The 17,193-nt window shown below is 40.1% G+C and overlaps 2 protein-coding genes across 2 annotated transcripts; one reads left to right on the forward strand and one right to left on the reverse strand.

The window, feature by feature from the left end:
- Positions 1 to 622: 622 nt before the first annotated feature.
- LOC118971924 (olfactory receptor 6C70-like) lies at positions 623 to 1,642 on the forward strand. The gene is given in 1 exon segment (XM_037015809.2): positions 623 to 1,642. A coding segment is annotated over 1 exon segment (1,020 nt).
- A 12,056-nt stretch (positions 1,643 to 13,698) lies between these two features.
- Positions 13,699 to 14,637, reverse strand: LOC140843766 (olfactory receptor 6C2-like). Its single transcript, XM_073214191.1, has one exon. It carries the CDS (start codon positions 14,635 to 14,637, stop codon positions 13,699 to 13,701), a length of 939 nt encoding a protein of 312 aa, XP_073070292.1.
- Positions 14,638 to 17,193: the final 2,556 nt, after the last annotated feature.

Consider the following 17,193-nt stretch of genomic DNA (forward strand, 5'->3'; position numbering starts at 1 on the left):
GGAAATTGCATGCCCTCTTCACACATAATTACCATAGGATTATTCAAGTGAATTCATAAACATTCTGAAGTCTATACATGTCTCAAGGCTAGGACATTTTAGTGGGTATTCACTATGATAAAGTTAAAAATATAAAATTAAAAACAGCAAAGGTGTGGTATTTATAAGACTTGGAGTTCAAGGCCCAACTGAATTACAAACGAAGTTACTTCCTCATTTGTCTATGAACTTGTAAACTTTGTATAAAAATAAATGCCTAGATCTCACTAAAGGTATTCTAACAGTTTTTTGAGTGTCTTGGGCATTTATATTTATTAAAGATTCATCAACTTTTTGTTACAAAGCTGGGGTTTAGATATATATCCCAGAAAACTTCAATCTGAGTCTAGATTTCCTTCTCATGAAAGTGGAGAGAGTAACATTCTTCTCAAAGAGGGTTGTTGCAGATGTTAATAAGGAAATTTATGTAAATCTCCAGACATAGTGCCTGGTACATTGTTGGTGATCAATGTATGTTAGCTTCTCTCTCACTCTTTGTTATTTCTTAATAACTCCAATAGTTAATCCTTACCATTTTTTTTTACTTTTTTTGTCTAGCTTTGATAAAATTCATAAGAGAGAAATGAGAAACCATTCAATGCAGACAGAGTTCATTCTTTTGGGTCTGACAGATAACCCTGAGTTGCAAGTTGTAGTTTTCCTCTTTCTATTTTTTACCTACATATTTAGCGTCACAGGAAACTTAACCATCATTATTCTTACTCTTCTGGATTCCCACCTTAAGACACCAATGTATTTCTTCCTAAGGAATTTTTCCCGTTTAGAAATCTCATTCACAACTGTTTGTATTCCAAGATTTCTGGTGAGCCTTGTAACAAAAGACAGGACTATTTCCTATATGAGTTGTATGACTCAGTTATTTTTTTTCATCTTTTTGGGAGTAACTGAATTTTACCTTCTGGCTGCCATGTCCTATGACTGCTATGTGGCTATATGTAAACCCCTGCATTATACCACCATCGTGAGCAACAGAGTTTGCTACCAACTTGTATTCAGCTCCTGGGTAACTGGATTCCTGATTATCTTTCCTCCAATGATCTTGTGACTCAAGTTGGAATTCTGTGCTTCCAATGTCATTGATCATTTTATTTGTGATTCATCTCCCATCCTGCAGATCTCTTGTTCTGATACATATTTCCTAGAGCTAATGTGTTTTCTCTTGGCTATTGTCACACTAATGGTCACACTGATGTTAGTGATTCTCTCTTATGGCTACATCATCAAAACAATTCTCAAATTCCCTTCTATTCAGCAAAGGACCAAAGCCTTTTCTACCTGTTCTTCCCACATGATTGTAGTTTCCATCTCTTATGGTAGCTGTATCTTCATGTACATAAAACCATCAGCAAATGATAGAGTGACTTTAAGCAAAGGAGTAGCTGTGCTCAATACCTCAGTTGCCCCCTTATTGAATCCTTTCATTTACACCTTAAGGAACCAGCAAGTGAAACAGGCATTTAAGGACATGGTCCAGAAACTTACATTTGGTCAAACAAATGAGAAAATTCTAAAAAAAATGAATAAAATATTGCCCTATCTTGATTTACTTTGTCTGATTCTACGTATTTGCAGACTATATTAGTAATTTCAGCTGATTTGGGGCCTCCTTCCATGTTATTATTTCTGGCTAAAATTATATATTACAGATCTGCTCCTTTATAAATTTCAGAAATATGCAATTTTAGATGTGATAGTTTCCATAGATCATAGTGGATGAAACGTGTTTCAACAAGGCTCTGTATGAGCTTGCATACCAGATGCCATTCTAGACCTTGGCATATAAATGGAATGATTGTAGCTAGAATCATATTTTTAGGACAAAAATGACCATCTGAAAGTGTCGGGACCAAGGGCAGGTTGCCTCAAGACGTGTCATTGTGACAGGCACATTATTTTGATCTGAAAAGCATTGAGGTGCAAAAGACTCACATACAAACTTTCTTCTTCCTCCTAACTGCCTAAAAGAATTTAGACAGAAAACCCACTCCAGGAAGATAGCTATTACCAGAGATAGCTTACATTACGATAGGCCTAGTAGGCAGGGAGGAATTTAGCAAAATCTATTAAAATTCCTCTCCATGTCACATTGTTTTCCATTGCCCAACAAACACTTGTTTACCAAACATCTGCTCTCATCTTCCTGTGAATTACTTTCCTCTCCTTTGAAGTCCCAGACCCTTACCACTCTTCTCCTTAGTTCAGGTGGCATATATACCTCATTTTATTCCCTGTCTTTGAAATCTCATGTCTGTGTGGATTCTTCACCTATATGTAATTAAATTTGATTGTCTCCTATAAATATGTATCATGTCAATATGATTCTTAGGCCAGTCAGAAGAACATTGAAGGTAGAAGAACATTTTTCCTTCCCAACAATATTTTATTCTCATTAATTAAGCCTTTGGTGATATTACTGGTAATGATAACAATCCAGGCTAACCTCAGAAAGATCAGTATAGTCAGCAGGATATCACCATTTTTGTTAACCAAGTTGATTTTAAGGTGGTAAGAAATTTTGAATACATTAATGCAAATTCCCTAAGATGAATGGTGATGTTTACCCTTTATTGAAGGAAAAGTCAAATGAATAGCAGAGGTCAAATTCAGAGTCTCTGCAAGAGATAATGTACTGAATTTCCTCTAAAATCCAGTAGAAAATTAGCTTATATAAAATACAAAATTACTTGCTGCAACTTCCCAGGGGGCCAGGGGAGGGAGGGACATATGTTCCCAGCCTGGGGCAAATTACCTTTGAAGCCAAAATCAGTCAAAGGGAGAAATAAAGAGGGAGAAACCTGTTTATTGCTTACAAACCATCATCCACTTCTGCTTGCCTGTGTCTCTCATGACCCAGCTCCAAAAGTGGAGCCCACCCAACCTCTCTGGTCCACACAAACCCTTGTTCCCCCTTGGAATCACCTACTGATATGGAGATGGACTACTTCTCTCCAGCCCTTGGAAACACCTACTGACATGGAGAAGCACTAAGGCTAGGCAAAAGATTGTGGAAATACTGCATTTTTACCCACACTTGTTTTTTATTTCAAAGCATAAACCTCTGTATATTTCTTTGGAATTTTGACTTGGCATATAGGAATATCTGAGATAGGAAACAGTATTTACCAGATTGATTTTGTTCAAGCTCTTGGAAACCGAATGTGTGAAATAGACAAATTTGACTCTGTCAATACTATAAAAATGAAAGTATATATGGTGACTTGAGTTGAAAATATATTCTACACTATAACCCAAAATCTTCATCAATAACAAAGATAAGTTACAAAATTTTTCCTTCAATAATCTATAAATATTGTAGAATGCTTGTCAAAATGAAAATTCTAAATTTTAGTGTATTTATACCTAGCTGCCCTGGCCCATTATCCATGTTACACTGTAAGCAATTTGGGAAACAAGATGCAGTCTCTAAATATTATTTCCCACTGAGAGGAACCGGAGCTTCATGGAGAGAGTTCTTTCCAGGTTAAGGCAAAGAAGCTACAAACTCCATACTGCTTTGCTCAGCGTTTGTACCAATTGACATTCCTACCAACAGTGTAGCAGGGTTCCCTTTTCTCCTCATCCTCACCCAGCACTTGGTATTTCTTGTCTTTTGGACAGTGGACATTCTGACTGGTGCAGGTGATAGCTCATTGCGGTTTGGATTTGCATTTCCCTGATAATTAGCATCTTTTCATGTGCCTGTTGGCCATTTGTATTTCTTCTTCGGAAAAGTGTCTGCGCAGGTGGTCTGCCCACTTTTTAACTGGGTTATTTGATTTTATGGTATTAAGGCATATGTGTTCTTTACATTTTGGATGATAACTCCTTATCAGGTAAATCATTTAAGAATATATTCTCCCATAATGTATGTTGTCTTTTGTTCTGTTGATGGTGTCCTTTGCTCTACAAAAGCTTTTTAGTTTGATATAGTTTCACTTGTTCATTTTTTATTTTGTTTTCCTTGCCTGACGACATTTGTACAGGAAAAAATGGCTCATACCTGTTGTTCAAGAGATTTGCCTGTTTTCCTCTAAGAGGTTTAAAGTTTCATATCTTAAATTGAGGTCTTTTATCCATTTTGTTTACTTTTTTTATGGAGTTAGATAATAATCCAGTTTCATTGTCTTGCATGTAGCTATACAGTTTTACTAACACCAGTTATTGAAGAAGCTGTCTTTTCACCATTGTATATTCCTGTCTCCTTTATTGTATATTAGTAATTCTACTTCTAGGAATTTATTTGAAGAAAACAAAATCCCTGATTCAAAAATACATATGCATTCCTATTTTTATCACATCATTATTTACAATAGCGCAAATACTGAAGCACATAAGTGTTCAACAATAGATGAATGGATAAAGAAGATGTCATACATATAAACAATGGAATATCATTCAGTTTTAAAAAACAGATATCCTGCCATTTGCAATAACAAGGATGGATCTAGAGGATGTAATAATGTTCAGTGAAATAAGCCCGGTGGAGAAAGATGAAAACCATATGATTCCACTTGTTTGTAGACTATAAAACCAAAACAAAGCATAAGGACCATGATAGCAAGACACTCAAAGACACTGAGTAGAGACTGGTTGTCACCACGGGGGACTAGTTTGGGCAGGGAGGGTGAGGGGGATAGAGGGGCACAAAAGTTCTCAGTCATAATGTAAACTGGTTACAGGGATAATAGTACTGCATGGAGAATATAGGTGATGATTCTGTAACATCTTCCTATGTTGATAGACAGTAACAACAATAGAGGGGGAGAAGATTTAATAATATGGCAACTGTTAATATGAAACACTGTGCTGTATGTTTGAATCCAATATAAGATTGTATATCAACTATACTACAATAAAAAAATAACTAAACCTGTAATATCTTATTGCACCAGAATGAAAAATAATAGTAAAAATGTCATATGAGAAAACAAGAACCAATTTTAATCCTACCTGCTGACATAAAATGGGACAATTTGAGCATTCAAATGTAATGATTACTCTAATAGATTCAAAAAAATGAAATACATTAAAAAATCAATGTGTATATAGCTTTTAAAAGGAAACTGATCATCAGTGGAAATTCTTAGGACATCATATTTCTACCCCAGAACATGGCTAAAGGAGGGAATGTTGATGCCCTATATCCTTCCTTGGAATCAGATAGTTTATCAAAAAAGACATGAATTCACAGTAATACAAATGAAAAAATGCTTTCAACCTATTAACAGAAGAATGAACCTCGACAATGCATTAGTATGTGCTAAACACCATTTGTGAATATTCACAATAGAGAGGTGAGGCTGCCGAGACCTGAACACACTGATCAATCTAAGCATTGTTAAAATGCATGTCAAATGGACATTAAGGCTCATGATGTGGTGCTATGGAAAACATACAGCCTCACCTATCTACCATCTTGCTAAAACTACTAATATAAACCTAACTGATAATTTAATCTAATGTGAGACGAAATGGGGTGATAGAGAAACAAGTTAAGTGATACCATAAGGAAACAGTCAGTTTAATAACCAAGGATATCATATAACACAAATGACCTAATTTCTCCCTGAATTAAAGAATGAAAAAAAAAAGAAGATGGAAATTTTCAAATGTTGTAACATAACAACTAAATGTGTTGTGTTAGATGTTGATCCAAATACCTTACTTGTAAGAGAAACAAAAATAAAAACAAACATCTTTATGTAAGCCAGGGAAAAATGAACACACACTTAATATAAAAATCTATTATGATTTATTGATAATATTGTGTGGATAAAATTGCAATATTTCCAGAATCTCTCACCTGGCCTTAGTTCTTCCCCATATCAATAGGTGGTTCCAAAGGGTAGAGAAAAGTAGTCCATCTCCATATCAATATGAAATACAAGGGCAAGTGAGGGTATGCAGAGGCCAGAGTGGTTGGCTGGGGTCCCTTTTTGGAGCTGGGTCACAAGAGACACAGGCAAGCAGAAGTGGACACCTGCTTGTAAGCAATAAGCAGCTTTATCTCTTCTTCTTCCACTTTATTTCTCCCTTTGACTGATTTCAGTTTCAGGTAGTTTGCCCTGGGATAGGAAAACATTTTCCCCCCATAGTTTCATCTGATGGTAGTTCACAGGACCTCAGAACCTGAAATCTGTCTTCATGGGTGCAATTCTTAGGTGGGCTGCCCCTAGAGATGATGGAAAGATACCTGGAATCCCCTCCGTGGATGGTGGGGAGGCCCTAGTGGCTGCAGTGGTGGAGGGTACAGCTTCACGGAAGGGCCCCCTATCTATGGGGCTTCCAACTGGGGAGCCCCTAGTGGGGAATTGGTCTATGGTGAAGCACTTGCTAGAAGGGTGGAACCTTCCCCAGTTGGGTAGGGGTGGAGACACTGGAAGCTCTGGAATTAGTCCTCATGAGATAGAAGACTGTTCAGAGGCCCTGAGGGGTTGTGTAGCAGCCAGGATGGTGGGGTGTCTGTTTCTCTAAATAGTGGAAAGGGGTTTCCAGGAGAAAGACACACTTCAGTGATGTTTGGGGGAACTGTGTGATGATCTATAGGATGCCCTTAAGAAAGAGAGACAGTTAGTGAGAAGGCAGCTTGTACTCCTGGAAGATACGTTAGCATCAAGGAGGCAGCAGGAGCAGCTGTGCTGAGGGAGGCCATGGGGGAGGCGGAGGAAAGAGCAGTGACGATAGCCCCGGAGACGGTCGAGGAGATGCTGGGGGAGGGGGAGGGGCTGGGGCTGAGAGTCCGTCTGTTGCCAAAGCCACTACCAAGGAACTAGCCCCTCTGGTATTAAAAACCTGCCCCGTTGTAATTAGAAAAATAAAAAGGCAACAACCAAGGGCTCCTCAGAGGGAGGAGCTGCCCCTCCCCAGGCTGTGGAGCACTCCGTTCTCCTCCCCTATACCCTGGATGAGCTGGGGGACATGAGCATCAGGTTTCAGCAGAAGACACTGGAACCTCTGCGTGCATGGCTTTTGCATCTATGGGATACGGGGGTGGAAAACATTGTTATGTCATGTTCTGAAATGGGTAGTCAGGCCTGCCTGATGACTCACCCTTCCCTCTGGCGGTGGCTCCGGGATTCCGGTGCTTCTGGATTGTCTGAGAGCAGCCATGAGAGCAGTTTGGCCAATAAGGACGATTTACCATATTCACCCACTAGCTGGAAAACCTATGCAGAGCTCCAGCAGGTGTTACGTGACTTGGGAATGAAAATTATCTTCTATAATATGGACCCCAGAGCCCCGATGAGGAGTTGTGCAACACAGAATGAGAAATCTCGTGCAGCATACAGCTCCCCCATCTCTCTTTGGGTCCTTAGTGACTATTCTCGACCCCCACATAGGGCAACCCAAAGTGAGGCTGAAATGGGGAGGTCAGAGCCTGGAAGGAAATACAGGCTACAACTGAAAGGAGAGGTGTAATAGGCCTCGTGAAGGCCTTAAGGACCCAGCTGTGAGTTGGTTTAATAAAAAGCAAGGGTAGTGAAAGAAAAACTTGATGGGAAGCCCAGGAGAATATTGTTAGAACTGTGACACCAATTAAAGCCAGAGCAGCAGTTCCAGCTGCTGAGGTCCATGACATGGAAACCTGAGTCAAGGCCTCATGCCCAGCCTGTGCCCCTGAAAAACTTCCTGGGGGACAGTACTAAGGATTTCCTGGGCCCTCACCCCCACAAGAGGACAATTGGACATTACAGTTAGACTGAGGGATGGGGTCAAGGTTCCCATCTTGGGGGACATGGCGGGAACCAGAGGCCACATGTAGAATAAGCAATTCATTGGTCCCCTGTGAATATACAGTGTGTCCTGGTGCTAGTGGACACAGGAACTGAGTGTTCCCTGATTTATGGCAACCCTGAGCATTTTCCCAGGACCCCTGCTTTGACAGACAGCAATGGGGATAAGGCATTTAGAGTGAAGAAAGCCCAAATTACATTGGGTATAAGGCATTTACCTCCAAAGGAGTATACTGTGTACATTTCTCCCATCCCTGAATATATTTTGGGGGTAGATATCCTGCAGAGCCTGTGGTTAGGGGCGACTACAGGTGAGTTCAGACTAAAGATGTGTGTGGTAAAGGCAGTTCTGAGAAGACATGCTAAGCACCTGCCTGTAGCTCTGCCTGTAATTTGGTGGGTGACTAATAGTAAGCAGTATATATTGCCTGGGAACACAAAAAATTGGAGAAACTTTACAGGAGTTGGAGAAGGTGAGAATCATAAAGCCCACTCATAGTCCTTTTAATTCCCCAGTGTGGCCAGTGAAAAAGCCAGATGGCTCCTGACAAATGACCATGGACTACAGAGAATTGAATAAAGTCACACTCTCTTTGCATGCTGCTGTCCCCTCTATAGAAACCATTCTACAGAAACTCACTCAGTCATGAGCTGGGCATGTACCATCATGGTGCAGACCTTGCTAATGCTTTCTTCTCTATGGACATAGCACAGGAAAGTCAGGAACTGTTTGCCTTCATGGGGGAAGGCTGGCAGTGGACATTCATTGTCCTTCCACAGGTATACTTCTACAGTCCCACCGTCTGTCACGGACTTGTAGCCCAGGACTTGGCCACATGGAAGAAAATGCAAACAGTGTGGTCATATCACTGCATTGATGATATTATACCCTCATCTGATTCTTTCAGATTTAAAGTTCCTAGATTGATGCAACATCTACAGGAGGAAGAATGGGCTGTGAACAGCACCACAGTTCAGGGACCTCATTTGTCTGTAAAATTCTTGGGGGTTGTCTGGTCAGGTAAAACTATTAAAGTTATTCCTGAAGCAGTCATAGACAAGGTCCAGGCTTCCCCCACCACTACCACTGTGGCAGTCTTACATGAGTTTCTGAGTCTCTTGGGCTACTAGAGAGTGTTTATCCTGCACTTGGCACAAATTCTGAAGCCCTTATACTGGTTGATATGAAAGTGCATGAGGTAGGAGTGCTTTTACTGCTGCCAAGCAGTCAGTCAACGCCATACAGGCCTTGAATGTAATGGGCTCATCAAGGCCCTGGGAGCTAGATGTTCATGTAACTGAAGATAGTTATGGATGTGGTCTTTGGCAGTGGCTTCAATGGACACACCAACCTATTGGAATCTGGTCACAACTATGTAAAGGAGCAGAGGCCTGGTACAGCTTGATAGAGAAGCAACTGGCTACTCTGTACCATGACTTGCTGGCTACAGAGCCCATCACCGAAATAGCTCCGACCAAGGTAATAAACACCTATCCCATATCGGGGTGAGTATGATACTGTACCCAAAGGCCATGGAATGGCATGGCACAGCTGCCTACACTGGCCAAATGGGGCACATATTTACAGCAGCGTAGTACTCATTCTACTAGCCCCTTGAGTGGAGAACTCTGATACTTATTGGGGCCAGTGACTTATATCAGTGGAAAGCAGGAAGAACTTGCTTTTAAGCCAGTGGTAGCCAAAAGTCCTTATCAGGATGGGAAAGCCCCTATGCCTGAAGATGCTTGGTATACAGACAGCTCCAGTTGTAGACAGCCCCAGGTGGAGGGCTGTGGCTTTCCATGCTAAGACTGAGATGATATAGATGGGGGACGGAGATAGAAGAGTAGTCAATGGTCTGAGTTGTGGGCAGTAGGGATCACCCAGGAGCCCTCCCCTATAATTTTCTGCACTGCGAGCTGAGCCATCTATTGGGGCTTGACCCTGTGGTTACCGACATGGTAACATGCCAACCGGGTGTTTGGTCACCATCTCCTTTGGGGGCAATGGTTGTGGCAAGAACTATGGGCCTTAGTCAGCCTATGACAGTTACTGTATATCATGTGACTGCCCATTTGCCTTTGGCACCTCCACGGAATGATGAAGCAGACACATTGGTCCAGGTGCACTGGCTAAAAGCAAAGCCTGCCTCTGATGTCGTCCAATGGTTACATCAGTGTTTCTTGTATGTGGGGTAGAAGATAATGTGGGCTGTAGCCCATTGGTGGGGCTTGCCATTGACCTCTGAAGAAGCCAGCAGATCCCAGAAGGAGTGCCTTCTGTGCTCTAAGACGGACTTACACTGTGTCCCCAACAACATGAAACAATAGTAAAGGGACAAATGCATCATGTCAGGTGGCAGATAGACTGTATTAGGCCTCTGCCCATATCAGAAGGATATTGGTATGCCATGACTTGTGTGGACATGGCTACTGGACTTTTCGTTGCTTTTCCTGCACATCGTGAAGATCAGCAAATGACCAAAAGGAGCCTAGAGCATCTCTTTGCAGCCTATGGCCAGCCACAGGTGATTGAGTGCAATCAAGGCACCCACTTTACTGGGCATGTGTTATAAGAATGGGTGTAAGAATTAGGAATAAAGTGGAAGTTTCATGTACCATGTAACCCTACCCCGGGCAGGCATGATAGAGAGGAACAATGGTCTGTTGAAATCTGGTCTGAAGTCAGACACCAGTAGTCTACAGGGCTGGTCAGTTTGGTTATGGTTAGTGTTATGGTTTTTGAATTAGAGGTCCCCAAAAGGAGCCTTGAGCCCTGTGGACATGCTAACACACATATTGCTCTCTCTCCTACACAAGTGTATGTGCAAACCAAAGTGGAGTTATTGAAGCCAGGATATGGCCGGCAGAGTAACATCCTGCTGCCAGCCTCAACTGCGTCAGACCCCAGAGACTGCTGAGTGGATGTGGCTTTGGACATTTCGACACATGGACCAGTGATGTCTGGTCCTCCTGGCACCTTGGGGAAATGGCCTGGAAGCTGGCCTCCTTTGTTGTCCTTTGTAACATCAGAGTTACCCAAAAATCTCGGTAGTGTAACCAAAACATCTGAGAGGTAAGAGCATCAGAGGAGTTTTATTTTATCTTTACGGCCAGTGCATGTACCTCCCGTAGCCCTATCTATGTATTGACCCATCTATAACTTCCACAGGGTGGGGGCTGAAAGTCTGGTACACTAGACCCGGATGAGACCCTATTCCTGCCACTGTCCAGTCACAGCACCACTCTCTTGCATGCATTCTGCCTGATGGTCAAGATTTGCTTATGCTGATATCATTAAAAGATGAATCTTATCATCCTTAAGGTTATTTTCTTCTACAGGCCCTGTGGCCTCAACCCGCCCCCAGCTGCAGCTGCTGCATGATGACTGCTCTGACCTCCCTACCTGTTTAACTACTGCCTGCCTGTGGAATGGGTGAGCTATGGACTTAGTCTGCACAGGACTTTGAAACTAGCTGAATCCTCCTGCTTGAGGATACTCTTGATTTTTTACAGCTGTTGCTATTGTATGTTATTAGTCTGGTTACAATGCTCCAGTTTTCTCCCACATAGGCCATTGTGGAAGATGGGGAAAGATCAGATTGTGATGTGAGATTTCTGGAGGGTGGGCTGTGGGTAAAATTGCAATATTTCCAGAATCTCTCACCTGGCCTTAATGCATCTCCACATCAATAGGTATTTCCAAGGGGTGGAGAGAAGTAGTACAACCTATAGCAATACATGATTACATCGGGGAGCAGGGCCTACCTGGAATGGACACGTTTGGTGGGGTCCCTGTTTCTGCAGCCCAGGCAAGCAGAAGTGGATGATTGCTTGTAGGCAATTAACAGGTTTCTCCCACTTTATTTCTCCTTTTGACTGACTTAAGTTGCAACAGTATTTTGCCCCCAGCTGGGAAAATATTCCCTTGGAGTTCCAATCAATATTATAAATTTTCAACAAATTTTGGTTTGCATTTTATTTCCTTCACATATTTAGAAATAAATATTTTAACAATTTTTACTTATATCCATGCCTTTCATTATCTTTTGTTCACAGATTAATGTCAAATATAACTTCTTTGGTTTTTGTTCTCACATATTTCTCATTTTGCATCATAAGAAGTTTCAAACCTCATATTGGAAAATTATCATTTATTCAACTAGTATTTGTTTGGGTGCCAGACATAAAGGATTCTAGAATTGGCATATGAAGCAGACATTCTCCGGGGCATTTGCCATTGAGAGTAGAATAAAGACAAGTAAACATGAAATTGTGGTAGGGCAAGGAATGAAAGCAGCGGGTAAGTGGTGACACTAGCGTGAATGAGTCAGACTAACCCAGGCCTGGTCGTTCTGTTGGTGGAATCATAGGACTAGGTCAGCAAAAAATTCCTCGTGGGAATGTCATTTAAATTGGGGAGCCCTGAGAGTATGAAAACTGAAAAATGAGGGAAAAATTCCTGCCTACCTGGGCCGCGATATGAGAAGTGGTTTGAGGTAAGAGAACAAGTATCAAAGGAAGTTTTCATATGTTGCACTATGTAAGCTAAAGTTGGTAGAGAATATAATGAGTAATAAAATGCTAATCTTTCTTTAGTGAATCATTGTTAGGTGCTGTAGTTCTGGGTGTAAGGGGTTCTCCTCTCCTGGGCAAGTTGCTATGAATCGGATGAAACCAAAGGAGGACACGGGGAATGGCAGGTTTGGGAAAGAGATTTTATTGCCAACAGCTTGCTTGAGTTTGCTAGCCAGCCCTCACTCCGTCTGTCCTTTCTGGCTGTGGCTCACGCTCTATCCCACAGACAATCCCTTCTATCGGGATCTCCATGGACGGATCATTGGTGACTGGTGTCTCCACACCAACTAGTTATCAGGAATGGAGGGGAGGAGAGAACGGCCATTGTCTCTCCACCCCTTGACCCAGATAGAACAGAGGCTCTGCTGTTGTACACACATGCTGGTATGAAAATGGCCTAAGGCCAGGTGGGAAATTCTGGAAACTCTGGCTGAAAACTTCCATTTATCCCATGGATGCATAATTTGGACACTTTTTTTTCATATTAAAAGAGCAAATCTTCACAGTGATATTAGTATTATCATTATGTTCTATTTCTCTTTTCTTCATTTCCAGAATACTTGGCTTACTGGTTATGAATTTATCACTCTTTTAGCCCCATATTGGTTTCCTTGGACTCACTGCCATCTGTTTGCTTAAATTCTCTACACTCAAGATTTCACATTTTAATTGGTACATCAATATCAATTTCTTTTATGTAACTTCAGGGAATGATTTATCTTTAACAGGAAATAACAATGCATTTCTTTCTTCATATTAATAAATTCATCTCCCTTCCATAATTTTTAAATAACTTACATATTGGATTGGATCCAGTCAATAAAATATGTGAATCTTGTGATTTTAAAGATTCTTCAGTAATAAATGCTTCTTTCAAATTCTAAATTTTATACTTATTCTTTGTATTAAAATAGATCTTGGGTCTATAAAATATTTCCTTGTTGCACACAGGAATTATTGATTCTTTTCAATATTATGTCTCCTTATTTCAATAAGTTTTTTTTGTTTTGTTTTGTATTTTGTTTGTGTGTTTTATTTGGAGGAATGATGTGCTCCATAGCACTAATATTTTATGATAAATTTCCCAATCCTTTCAGCATTGGTAAGGAAATGTTAAGACTGAAGTCATGCTTAGATTTCCTGAAACAACTATTCTCACTTTTATTCACTATGATTATTATCTCAAAGAGGTTTCTTTATGAGGTGATGAAAGGGGTGACGTGACCAGCATCAGTACTGAGTGGAAGGCCAAATCTAGATCAGAAAATAAGAAAATTAGACAGAAACTGAAGGAAATATGTTTAGGGATCCAGACAACAATGTTCCCCTAATTCCTTGAGAACAATATAAATCTTTTGACTAAGTCATAAAAGGCTTGTTTCACTTGTTTGTTCCTCAGAGTGTAAATAAATGGGTTTAACATGGGGGAAATGGAAGTAGTGAGTATTGACACTCCCTTATTAATGGCCATTTCAGCTTTTGCTGAAGGTTTGATATAAACAAAGATGCAGCTGCCATAGGTGATGGAAACCACGATTATGTGGGAAGAGCAGGTGGAAAAGGCTTTTGTCCTCTGCTGGGCAGAGGGGAGTCTTAGAATTGTTCTGATGATATACATGTAGGACAGAACCACACACACCAGAGTCATGAGGAAAGTCATCACAGCACAGGCAATAACCATCTGCTCTATGAGCCATGTATCTGAGCATGAGATCTTCAGCATAGGGTTAGCATCACATGCAAAGTGGTCAATGGCATTAGAGGCACAGAATTCCAGGTCCAGTCCCAAGCTGAGTGGTGGCAATACGATCAACAAAGACATCATCCAACAGCAGAAGACGAGCCTTTTGCAGACCCCGTAGTTCATAATAGTCATGTAGTGCAGGGGTTTGCAGATGGCTACATATCGATCAAAGGACATGGTTGCTAGGAGAAAAAATTCTGTTACTGCAAAAACGTCTATAAAAAATAGTTGGCACATACAAGCATTATAAGTAATAGTCCTGTCACCTGTTGATAAGCTGTACAAGAATCTAGGAATGCAGGCAGAAGTGAATAAGATTTCTAAGAAGGAGAAATTTTGGAGGAAAATGTACATCGCAGTTTTAAGGTGAGGATCCACAAATGTGAGGATGATGATGCTCAGGTTTCCAGTTACACTCAACATGTAGGTGATCAGTAGAAATATAAAAATCAGAATCTGTAGCTGAAGGTCATCTGTCAATCCCAGAAGGATGAAACTGGTGAGATATGTGTGGTTTCTCATTCCTGGGTCCTGACCTTTGCCCAATCTGCATGTAATAGTGAGGGATTAAGATCTGGGAAGATGGTGGGAAAAGTGTGTAACAATGAAGTTTGTTCAGAAAAGCCAAGCAATGTATTTTACATGTATTTTGTTTTACTTAATGAATTTTAAACATAATTTAAACTCCCAGCTCTGTTAATAGCATATCATCAGATTGGTTAGAATTCTGGCTTTCAAATGTTTTTACTTCAACATATGGTAAGATCGACATTTCATTTAGCAGCCCACTGTACATTCTCACACCCACACTGATACATATTCACATATGTATATTTGAAACAAAAATGTGAATAAAATATTAATAACCCTTAGGTGCCCTGCTCTCTGAAAATTTATTTTCTAATGCACCTCATTAAGAATAAATACACGAATCACCTAATAGATTTTATAGCGTACTAAGTAGTCATGACCTGTATTTGAAAAAATACTTTCTATGGATCTTTTGAATAATAAAGTCCAAGGAAAACATAATTTTCCATGATGGTTTTTTAAATGCCCACTATCTGTTTATTTGCCCTTTGGAATAGTTTGGTTCATAGCACACTTGAACCCCTTAAGAATATTTCCCTCATCACTAAACAAAATTTCACTGTCACTATCTGCTTATCACCATTTTTTCCTGAATAAATTAAAAATACGTGAAATGTGTTTATGACCCAAGATGTTTCTAGATCCATCTACCAACACAGTTGAAGACCCTGCTCCACTGCACAACTCATCCTACATGGGCTACCTGTCCGGAGAAAGTTTCATCTAATCATTTGTGGTTTTTCCCTCTCCCAAGCTCCATCCATTTGCTGATTCTGACCTATTCCTGCTTCTTTGTGATTCGTTCCTTTTTTCCACTTGAACTTTTCAGAGAAGTTCTTCCAAATCTCCCAATGCACATTAAGAACTTTTCATGGGTTTTTGTCACACATTGTGCTTCATAGAGGTTATAAAAATTTGTTGGATACATTAGTTTTTGTCTTGTTTAATGTAATAACCACAGAGCTATAGGGTACCGAAATATATATTTCCCTCAGACCTAGATCAAGTTACATTATTTATTGTGTGGACTCAATTTTAAAACTTCTCTTACAACTCTTAGTTTTGCTGTATCCCTACTGTAATCTAGGAGATTCTCATTGGGTTTTGTTTTGGTGGAAGTAATGTTCTGAGTGGCTCCTAAGTCACACCATAACCTGACTATATACTCAGTGTTTATATAATACCTGCATGAAGGCAAAAATAGTTTTACTTGACTTTTTTCCTGTGTTTGGCAGAGAAATAGCTTTCCTTTTATGGATTCAATTCCTGTGTCCTCAGTAGACCTGCCAGAAATATAGTAACAACAGAGATTAAAAGTTTTAAATTCTGGACTTAGACCATCAACTTCCTCAGCTAACACCAACTAACTACATTAATGCGTGCTAAATGATTTTGTTCACCAATGCTTGGTTAGGGACATAAATAAATTGAAAAAACCTACATCATTTGGCATATAAATTCTAATTAATTGGCTATGTGAGGGTTTCACTTAATTGCTTTAAAGTTGTCCTTTTCTTTGGAAGTGGGAGATACTCTGTACTCACCATCTGCCCATTTCCCATAGTAAATCTCCAAGAGTTTACAGGTTTTGGTAAAGAGATGCAGGGATGACCCTGGTTTGCTGTTTTAGGATGAGCCAGGCATTCCCAAGAATGTAAGCATCACACAGCTAACAATAAATTAAATGAGTAGTTACAATAGATTAAGAAATTAAAATAATTTAATAGACTAACAGACTTACAATATAGAAAAGGAAACATATAGAGGCCACCTACCTCTCTTTCCTTTAGTCTCAACACAACTGTGCCTTACACAACCCTGGAAACTTTAATCCTTGTCCTCACTCCTAAATATCTTGTAAATAAATTGACACTATTGTTTGACACTGTATGTTTACTTCTTTTGTCTTTTAGAAAACTTGACATTTTAGAGAGTGCAGGAATGTAAATTATGTCATCAGATGATGTCCAATTCAAGGTTGCTTCTAGAAGCCCTTCATTTCATCTATTTTAGGTGACCTACTATTTGTTGATATACAAATCCAGCCTTATCAAAGTCTCCAATCAATTCAAAAGTATAAACACTTGTTCCTTTTTACCACAATTCAATTAACTATTCCTATCTCTCTACTTTGGTAAAATGTATCAAACTATTTCTTGAAGAAGATAATTGTCTAAATCTTTCAAAGACCACAGACATTGCTTGAAGCTGGCTATTTATCCCTGAGCATCCCCAGGGTTAGAAGGATGAGTAACGGTTTGCATGGGCTTGTATGTGGACAGAAGTCCCAGGTGAATTATGATCCAATGTTATTTATCAATGTTTTGTGTAACCTTTTGGCAAATATCCTGAAATAGGCAGCACTGGGGATGGTGTCTTCAGAGAATTAAAGATTCCACAGCGATGCTTAACACAGGACTTTACACAAAATAAAAATCACATGAAAAAGAGCAAGCCTACCTTTTCCTCCTTTTGTTCAATAACATC

Source organism: Manis javanica, chromosome 10 (assembly GCF_040802235.1).
Source record: "Manis javanica isolate MJ-LG chromosome 10, MJ_LKY, whole genome shotgun sequence".
Classification (NCBI taxonomy): domain Eukaryota; kingdom Metazoa; phylum Chordata; class Mammalia; order Pholidota; family Manidae; genus Manis; species Manis javanica.

Excerpts from the sequence above, each read along its gene's own strand:
- LOC140843766 (XM_073214191.1), bottom strand. The coding sequence starts at position 14,637 with ATGAGAAACCACACATATCTCACCAGTTTCATCCTTCTGGGATTGACA.